This window comes from Agelaius phoeniceus, unplaced genomic scaffold (assembly GCF_051311805.1).
Source record: "Agelaius phoeniceus isolate bAgePho1 unplaced genomic scaffold, bAgePho1.hap1 Scaffold_341, whole genome shotgun sequence".
Classification (NCBI taxonomy): domain Eukaryota; kingdom Metazoa; phylum Chordata; class Aves; order Passeriformes; family Icteridae; genus Agelaius; species Agelaius phoeniceus.
This window is the reverse complement of record NW_027509949.1, coordinates 78,897-88,665: the sequence shown is the minus strand read 5'-3', so window position 1 is coordinate 88,665 and position 9,769 is coordinate 78,897. Positions and strand designations below refer to the sequence as shown.

The 9,769-nt window shown below is 62.8% G+C and overlaps 1 protein-coding gene across 1 annotated transcript; it reads right to left on the bottom strand.

Moving 5' to 3' along the window:
* Positions 1-781: 781 nt before the first annotated feature.
* On the bottom strand, positions 782-9,681 carry ESYT1 (extended synaptotagmin 1; the record flags this gene model as incomplete). Its single annotated transcript, XM_077173176.1, has 10 exons — positions 9,021-9,681; positions 8,038-8,079; positions 6,806-7,101; positions 6,041-6,114; positions 5,869-5,941; positions 5,694-5,781; positions 4,491-4,546; positions 4,274-4,397; positions 1,773-1,949; positions 782-865 (listed from the first exon to the last, which is right to left on the bottom strand). Coding segments are annotated over exons 1-10 (1,438 nt in total), but the record flags the coding sequence as incomplete, so codon positions are not given.
* Positions 9,682-9,769: the final 88 nt, after the last annotated feature.

Here is a 9,769-nt window from a genome sequence, read left to right as displayed (position 1 = left end):
TAATGGGGAGGGGGCGTCAGCGCGACCCCCCCTGAACCCGAAAGCCCCCCAGGACCCCCCGAACCCCAAATCCTCAAATCCCAAATCCCCAAACCCCAAACCCCAAATCCCCAAATCACCAAATTCCGAAATCCTCAGATCCCCAAATTCCCAAATCACCAAATTCCCAAATCCTCAAATCCCCAACACCCCAAATTCCCAAATCCCTAAATCACCAAATTCCCAAATCCTCAGATCCCCAAATCCCCAAACCCCCAAACCCCCAAATCCCGAAATCCCCAAACCCCAAATCCCCAAAAATCCCAAATCCCCAAAAATTCCCAAATCCCCCAGAGCTCACCTCGTCCATCACCCGAGCTCTGAGCACCTCCCCAAGGTCCAACTTCATCCTGGGGAGGGGGGAAATTTGTAATATTTGGGGATTTTGGGGGGATTTTTGGGGATTTGGGGATTTTTGAGGATTTGGGGGTTTTGGGATTTGGGGGTTTGGGAATTTGGGGGATTTGGGAATTTGGGGATTTGGGATTTGGAGATTTGGGAATTTGGAATCTGGGGATTTGGGGATTTGGAGATTTGGGAATTTTTGGGAATTTGGGGGTTTGGGGATTTTGGGATTTGAGGATTAGGGGATTTGGGGATTTAGGGATTTTGGGGATTTGGGGTTTGGGAATTTGGGGATTTAGGAATTTGGGGATTTTGGGGGATTTGGGGGTTTGGGGGTTGGGGGGTTTGGGGGGAGAGGGTGGAGACCCCTCCCCAAATTTGGGGGTGCCCCCCTCACCTGCCCAGCAGATCGTCCTTGTCGGGGGTCCTTGTCGAAGAGCTCCACCTCCAGCTCCTGCCCGGGCACCTCGTGCACCATGAACTGGGGGGGACAGCGGGGATGGGGGGGGTCCCCTGTGCCCCCGGGGGCGTCCCCGTGTCCCCAAAATCTCCCTGGGACCAGGGCAGGGCCCCCGTGTCCATCCCTCTGTCCATCCCTTTGTCCGTCCCTGGTGTCCGTCCCTCCGTCCATCCCTCTGTCCCTCTGTTCATCCCTGCCATGCATCCCTGGTGTCCGTCCCTCCATCCCCATTGTCCGTCCCTCCGTCCATTCCTCTGTCCCTCTGTCCATCCCTGCCATTCATCCCTTTGTCCGTCCCTGGTGTCCGTCCCTCCATCCATTCCTCTGTCCTCTGTCCCTCTGTCCATCCCTTTGTCCATCCCTGGTGTCCGTCCCTCTGTCCATCCCTCTGTCCCTCTGTCCATCCCTGCCATGCATCCCTTTGTCCGTCCCTCCATCCCCATTGTCGTCCCTCCTTCCATTCCTCTGTCCCTCTGTCCATCCTTCTGTCTGTCCCTCTGTCCGTCCCCAGTGTCCATCCATCCATCCCTGGTGTCCGTCCCTCCATCCCCATTGTCCGTCCCTCCTTCCATCCCTCTGTCCCTCCGTCCATCCTCTGTCCCTCTGTCCATTCCTCTGTCCCTCTGTCCATCCCTCCATCCCTCTGTCTGTCCCTCTGTCCGTCCCCAGTGTCCATCCCCGGTGTCCATCCCTCTGTCCATTCATCCCTGCTGGTCACCACCTGTGTCCCTCCTGTGTCTGTGTGTCCCTCTGTCCATCTCAGTGTCCCTCCGTCTGTCCATCTGTCCCCCTCACCTCGTACATCTCGTCCACACGGGGTCCAGGCTGTCCCCGATGACCCTGCTGGTGGCCGCCTGTGTCCCTCCCTGTGTCTGTGTGTCCCTCTGTCCATCTCAATGTCCTCTGTCTGTCTGTCTGTCCCCCTCACCTCGTACATCTCGTCCCACACGGGGTCCAGGCTGTCCCCGATGACCCTGCTGGTGGCCGCCTGTGTCCCCACCCTGAGCAGCGCGTACGGGTCCGAGCGGCCCTGGACGAGCCCGCCCAGGAACCGATCCTTGGAGCGCAGCGCCCGCGCGGCCACCAGCGACACCCGCACCACGCCCTGGGGACAATGGGACACCGAGGGGACAGCAGGGTCACCATGGGGACAGCAGGGCCACCAGCGACACCCGCACCACGCCCTGGGGACACCGAGGGGACAGTGAGGGGACAATGGGGACAGAGAGGGGACAGCAGGGTCACCACGGGGGGACACAGCCACCAGCGACACCCGCACCACGCCCTGGGGACAATGGGACAGTGAGGGGACAATGGGGACAGCAGGGTCACCGTGGGGACAGCAGGGTCACCAGGGACACCCGCACCACAACCTGGGGACACCGAGGGGACAGCAGGGTCACCATGGGGACAGCAGGGTCACCAGGGACACCCGCACCACGCCCTGGGGACAATGGGGACACCGAGGGGACAGCAGGGTCACCATGGGGACAGAGAGGGGACAGCAGGGTCACCATGGGGACAACAGGGTCACCAGCGACACCCGCACACGCCCTGGGGACACCGAGGGGACAGCAGGGTCACCATGGGGACAACAGGGACAGCAGGGACACCCGCACCACGCCCTGGGGACAATGGGGACAGTGAGGGAACAGCAGGGTCACCATGGGGACAGCAGGGACAGCAGGGTCACCAGGGACACCCGCACCACAACCTGGGGACAATGGGGACAGTGAGGGGACAATGGGACACACGGCCACCAGCGACACCGCACCACGCCCTGGGGACAATGGGGACAGTGAGGGGACAATGGGGTCACCATGGGGGGACACAGCCACCAGCGACACCTGCACCACGCCCTGGGACACAGAGGGGACAGTGAGGGGACAATGGGGGACAGCAGGGTCACTATGGGGACAACAGGGTCACCAGCGACACCCGCACCATGCCTGGGGACAATGGGGACAGTGAGGGGACAATGGGGGTCACCAGGGACACCCGCACCACGCCCTGGGGGCAATGGGGACAGAGAGGGGACAGCAGGGTCACCATGGGGACACACGGTCACAGGGACAACCCACAGCAGGTCCTGGGGACACCGAGGGGACACTGGGTCAGGGGGGGTCACTTGAGGGGGACACGAGCCCTGGGACAGGCAGTGACAGCGAGAAATGGAGGTGGAGGGAGGAAAGGGAAAGGAGGGAAAAAGGAGGGAAAGGGGTGGAAAGAATGGAGGGGGAAGGGGAAAGGGGAAGAAAAAAAAGGGGAAAAGGAGAAGAAAAAAGGGGAAAAGGAGAGGGAAAAGGGGAAAGGGGAAAAGGAGGGAAAATGGGGGGGTCAAAGGGCAAAATGAGGGGGGGTCAGAAAGTGATAATGGGAGAGGGTCAGAGGGTAAAATGGGGGGGGTCAGAAGGGGGAAATGGGGAGGGTCAGAAAGGGAAAATGGGGAGGGGGGGTTAAAGGGTTAAATTTGGGGGAGTCAGAAGGAAGAAATGGGGGGTCCAAAGGGGAAAATGGCAGAGATCAGGGAGGGAAAATTGAGGGGTCAGAATGGGAAAACGGAGGGGTCAGAAAGGTAAAATGGGGGTGTCAGAAGGAGAAAATGGAGAGGGTCAGAAAATGAAAATGAGGGGGTCTGAAAGGTAAAATGGGGGGGTCCTAGAGATAAAACGGGGGTGCCACGACCCCCCCGGCCCCCTCCCCAGCCCCTCACCCTGGGCAGGGGCCAGCGCAGCCTCGGGGGGGTCAGAAGGGAAAAAATGGAGAGGGTGAGGAAATGAAAATGGGGAGGGTTAAAAGGGTGAAATTTGGGGGAGTCAGAAGGGGGAAATGGGGGTGTCCAAAGGGGAAAATGGGAGAGATCAGGGAGGGAAAATTGAGGGGATCAGAAGAGAAAACGGAGGGGTCAGAAAGATAAAATTGAGCAGTCAGAAGGAATAAAATGGAGAGGGAGAGAAAATGAAAAGCAGGGGGTCATAAAGGTAAAATGGGGGGGGGTCCTAGAGGTAAAACGGGGGTGTCACGACCCTCCCAGCCCCCTCCCAGCCCCTCACCCTGGGCAGGGGCCAGCGCAGCCTCGGGGGGGTCAGAAATGTAAAATTGGGGGGTCAGAGAAAATGGGGAGGGCCAGAAAGGGAAAATGGGGGGGGTTAAAAGGGTGAAATTTGGGGGAGTCAGAAGGGGGAAATGGGGGGTGTCCAAAGGGGAAAACGGCAGAGATGAGAAAGGAAAATTGAGGGGTCAGAATGGAAAACGGAGGGGTCAGAAAGGTAAAATGGGGGTGTCAGAAGGAGAAAAATGGAGAGGGTGAGGAAATGAAAATGAGGGGGTCCAAAGGTAAAACGGGGGGGGTCCTAGAGGTAAAACGGGGGGTCCTAGAGGTAAAACGGGGGTGTCACGACCCCCCCAGCCCCCTCCCCAGCCCCTCACCCTGGGCAGGGGCCAGCGCAGCCGCGCAGCCTCGGGCAGGTCGGGCAGCAGCGGCACCAGGAGCCGGTTGGGCAGCACCAGGTAGGAGGCGATGCTGTCCATGATCATCGAGTCCGACATGGAGCTGGGGACGGGGGGGACACAAACACGGTCAGGGGGGGACAAACACGGTCAGGGGGGGTCCCCAGAGGGTCCCCAAAAAGCGGGGGGGGCTCACCTGAGCCCCGGGATGTCCAGCAGGTTGGTCATTCCTGTCCAGTTGATGTCCAGCGTCTGCAATGGTGGGGGGGTAACAGAGGAGGGGCACTCCTGGTGGTCTTTATTTGGGGGGGGGGGGTCTGGGGTCCTTTTTGTTGGGGGGGGTATCACCGATGTGTATTGGGGAGGGGTTCTGTTCCTTTTTTTGGGGGGGGGGCATCCACCCCCGAGGTGTCCTGGAGGGGTCTGGGGTCCTTTTTTTGAGGTGGGGGACACTCCCGCTGTGTCCTGGGGGGGTTCCCGATCCTTTTATCGGGGGGGAGGATCCTCAATGTACCCTGGGGGGGTTCCAGTCCTTTATTTGGGGGGGGGGTCCACCCCTGCCATATCCTGGGGGGGTTCCCATTCCCTTTTTCCTGTGGGGGGAGGTTCCCAATCCCTTTTTTTCCATGTTCCCATTCCCTTTTTTTCCAATGGTGGGGCGGTTCCCATTCCCTTTTTCCATTGGGGGGGATGTTCCCATTCCTGTTATTCCATGGTGGGGGTTCCCATTCCCTTTATTCCATGTTCCCATTCCCTTTTCCCCATGTTCCCATTCCCTTTATTCCATGTTCCCATTCCCTTATTCCATGTTCCCATTCCCTTTTCCCCATGCGGGGTGGTTCCCATTCCCTTTTCCCATGTTCCCATTCCTTTTTCCCTTGGTGGGGGGGTTCCCATTCCTTTTCCCCATGTTCCCATTCCCTTTATTCCATGTTCCCATTCCCTTTTCCCCATGTTCCCATTCCCTTTTTCCCTTGGTGGGGGGTTCCCATTCCCTTTTCCCCATGTTCCCATTCCCTTTTCCCCATGTTCCATTCCCTTTTCCCCACGTTCCCATTCCCTTTATTCCATGTTCCCATTCCCTTTATTCCATTGGGGAGTTCCCATTCCCTTTTCCCATGTTCCCATTCCTTTTTCCTTGGTGGGGGGGTTCCCATTCCCTTTTTCCCATGTTCCCATTCCCTTTTCCCACGTTCCCATTCCCTTTATTCCATGTTCCCATTCCTTTATTCCATGTTCCCATTCCCTTTTCCCCATGTTCCCATTCCCTTTATTCCACGTTCCCATTCCCTTTTCCCCATGTTCCCATTCCCTTTATTCCATGTTCCCATTCCCTTTTCCCCATGTTCCCATCCCTTTTCCCATGTTCCCATTCCCTTTATTCCCGTTGGGGTCTCACCGGGCGGCGGATGAAGACAGGCTGAGCGCCCCACGATGGGCGCATCCCCCAGCAGCGGCTCCAGGATGATCCTGAGCACCCCATGGAGCTGGGGGGGGGTCACAATGAGCCGGGACCCCCCCTCAAACCCACCCCCACCCCAAAAATCCCCCCCCTCATCTCCCCAAAACCTCACCTGCATCCCCTTCACCCCAGCCTTGCAGAAGAATTTCTTCACCTCCACGTCGATCTGGACGTCACCCACGTAGCTGGGGGGCACAAATTGGGGTGGGGGCGTCACCACGACCCCTCCCCACCCCACCCCAGACCCTCCCCATCTCGGGGATCCCCCCCCTCAGGTGTCTCACCTGATGTTGAGGTCCAGCAGGATTTGCTTCTTGTGGGTTCCAGGGTGGGCTTGGACGCCCAGGACACGGAGGGGCTGTGGGAGGGGGCGGAATTTGGGATTTTTTTGGGGAGGGGTCTCGGTATTTGTGGGGGAGGGGTCAGGGGATTTAGGGGGTCCTGGGGGCGGGTTTAGAGGGGGTCTGGGGGTGTTTAGGGGTTCCTAGGGGTCTTTAGGGGGGATTTAGGGGGGTTCGGGGAGGGCTTTAGGGGGAGGTTAGGGCGTCCTGGGGGGGTTTAGGGGTCCTGGGAGGGGTTTAGGGGATTTAGGGGGGGTCTGGGGGATTTATAGTGTCCTGGGAGGGGTTTAGGGGATTTTAGGGAGGGGTCTGGGAGGATTTATGGGGTCCTGGGAGGGGTTTAGGGGGTCCTGGAAGAGGTTTGGGGGGGATTTAGGGGGTCCTGGGGTCTGGGACAATTTAGAGGGTCATGGGGGACTTTAGGGGGGTTCTGGGAGGGGTTAGGGGGTTCTGGGAGGGTTTAGGGGATCCTGGGAGGGCTTTAGGGGGATTTTAGGGGGTTCTGGGGTGGCTTTAGGGGATTTTGGGGGTCCTGGGAGGGGTTTAGGGGAGATTTAGGGGGTCCTGGGGGTTTTGGGGCATTCCTGGGAGGGGTTATAGGGATTTAGGGGGCTTATGTGGGTCCTAGGGGGGTGTGGGGAGGGGTTTTGAGGTGATTTTGGGGGTCCCTGGGGGGTCAATGGCACACGGGGGCCCCCCCAGTGTCACCTTCTGTCCCAGGTCCACCCTGGTGAAGGTGAAGCTCTGCAGGTGAGCGCTGGAGGCGCGGATGGCCGGGGCCACCGAGTCCTGCAGGAGCTTCTCGAGATACCGCCCAGGAAGGCCAGGCCTGGGCCAGGACCTGCCGGACACACGGACAGATGGACAGATGGACACGGGGATGGACACACGGACACCGGGATGGACACACGGACATGGACACACAGACACGGGGACAGGGCCATGGTGTCCTGCAGGAGCTTGTCCAGGAACTGCCCCAGGAACGGCCAGGCCTGGGCCAGGACCTGCCGGACACATGGACGTGGGGATGGACACACGGACACAGGATGGACACACAGACATGGACACACGGACACCTGGACAGGGCCACGGTGTCCTGAGGAGCTTCTTGAGATACTGCCCCAGGAACAGCCAGGCCTGGGCCAGGACCTGCCGGACACACGGACGCGGGGATGGACACACGGACATCGGCATGGACACACAGACACACAGACACGGGGATGGACAGATGGACAATGGCACGGGGTCACACTGTCCTGCAGGAACTTCTCCAGGAACTGCCCCAGGCCTGGGCCAGGAGCTGCCGGACACACGGACACACAGACATGGGGATGGACAGATGGACACAGGCACGGGGGATGGACATGGACAGACGGACACGGGGGATGGACACTGGGAAAGGAGACGGGCACTGAAGTGGAAGGATGGACACTGGGGATGGAGTGATGGACAGAGGCAGGGATGGACAGATGGACGCAGGGAGGGAGGGAGGGAAGAGGCCGGGAGGGAGGGAAGGATGTGAGAGGGAGGGACAGAGAGGGAAGGAGGAGGAGGAGGAGGGAGGGATGGAAAGAGGGAGGGAGGGAGGAGGGAAGGATGCGGGAGGGAGGAGGGATGGAAGGAGGGACGGAGGAGGGATGGAAGGAGGGAGGGAGGGACGCAGGAGGACAGGGGGATGCGGGAGGGATGGAGGGGAGGGACGCGGGAGGCGGCGCGCACACGGACACAGGGACACACGGACACACGGACACAGGGACACACGGACACAGGGACACACGGACACATGGACACACGGACACAGGGACACACGGACACAGGGACACACGGACACACGGACACAGGGACACACGGACACAGGGACACACGGACACATGGACACACGGACACAGGGACACACGGACACAGGGACACACGGACACAGGGACACACGGACGCCTCACCTTGTTGAGCCATTCCGCCCGCTCCACATCCGGGAAGCTGACCTGAGGGGGGGGGGACGGGACATGGAGGGGGGGCCCTGAGCCCGGCGGGGACCACCGGGGACACCGGGCCCCTCCCGGCCCCGTGCCTCAGTTTCCCCCGAGCTCCCGCTCAGCCCCCAACACCTCCCCAAAAGGGGGGTCCCGGTGTGGGGGTGCGGACCCCTCCCGGCCCGCGGGGAGGGCAGGAAACGGCCCCCCCGGGCCCGGTGAGTCACGGCACTGCCGGAAGGCCCGGGCGGTACCGGGGCTGTCCCGGGCAGCGGAGCGCGGGGACCCCGCCCTGGGGCGGCCACCGGGGATGGCGGATGGGGGGGGGGGGGTCCCGGTGATCCCAGGGGGTCCCGCACGGCCGCGAGCTCCGAGCAGGGCTCGGTGCGGTCCCGCCCCACCGGGAAAGCCAAGGAGCGGCTGGGGAGCAGCACCGGGGGGACCGGGAGATGCCCGGGGGGCTCTGGGGGTCCCGAACGGTGCAGAGAGAAGGGAGCAGGAGCGGTGCGGGATGCGCGGCACCGCCCGGGGGTCCCAGCGGGGACCGTGCGGTGCCGCGGGGTCCCCTCGTGCCGGGACAGCTCCGGTGGGGCCCGGGGCGGCTGTCGGGGGTCCCGGTGCGGCTGTCGGGGGTCCCGGTGAGGCTGTCGGGGGTCCCGGGGGGTGCGCGGGGCTGGGGAGGGTCCCCAGGTGCGCCAAGCGTGACCCAGAGCGGAGCAGAGAACCGGGACCCCGCCCGGGAAGTGCGGGGAACTCAAGCGGTGCCCGCAGCGCGGCAGAACCGGGAGAGCCTCGGGGATCCCACCGGGAGCGGCTGCGCTTCCCAAACTCCCGCCGAGAGAGGGTGGGGGGGGAGGAAGAGGAAGGCGGTGCCCGGTGCGGGGATCCCGCCGGGGCTTCCCCCGGGGCGATAACGGCGCCGCAGCAGCGATAACGGCTTGGGAGCACCTTACCCAGGCCGGCAGCTCCCCGCGGGCGGCGGCGCGCACCGCCGCTTCTTCTTCGCGGTGCAGGCGCTCGGCCGCGCGCATCCCGCGCTCCCGGGCGCGCCGCCGCCGCCGCCAGCCCGCGTAGAGCGCCAGGGCGAGCACCACGGCGCCCGCCCCGAGCCCCAGCAGCCCCGCGGCGTAAGCGGGCAGCGCCCAGAGCAGCCGCCGGCCCAGGGCGCCCAGCGCCGCCAGCCCGAGCCCGCCCCGCCGCTCCATCTCCGCTCCCGCTCCGCTCCGCGCTCCCGTTCCGCTCCCGCCGCGGCGCCGCCCCGGCCGCGCCCCGCGCACGCACGCGGCGCTGATTGGCTGAGCGGCGCGGCTCGGGACACGCCCCCACACAACGCACGCGCCGCCCATTGGACGCCAGCCAGCTCCTGGCCACGCCCATTGAGCGCCGCGCCCTGGCCGCGCCCTCACGCGTCAATCATTGACCGTCCGCCAACTCCTGGCCACGCCCCCCGCGCGCATATTTTGACCACGCCTTTATTTACTATGTGGGCGTGGTCTGCGCGAGGGGCGTGGTCTCTGCGAGGGGCGCGGCCATGTCACGGCCCCGCGTGTCCCCATCTCGGGCCCGGTTTCCCCATCCCGGTGTCGCCGTTCCGGTTTCCCGGTCCCAGTCCCGGTGTCCCCATCCCGGTGTCGCCGTTCCAGTGCCCCCATCGCGGTTTCCCGGTCCCGGTGTCGCCCCCCCCCGCTCCCCGCACAGCCGG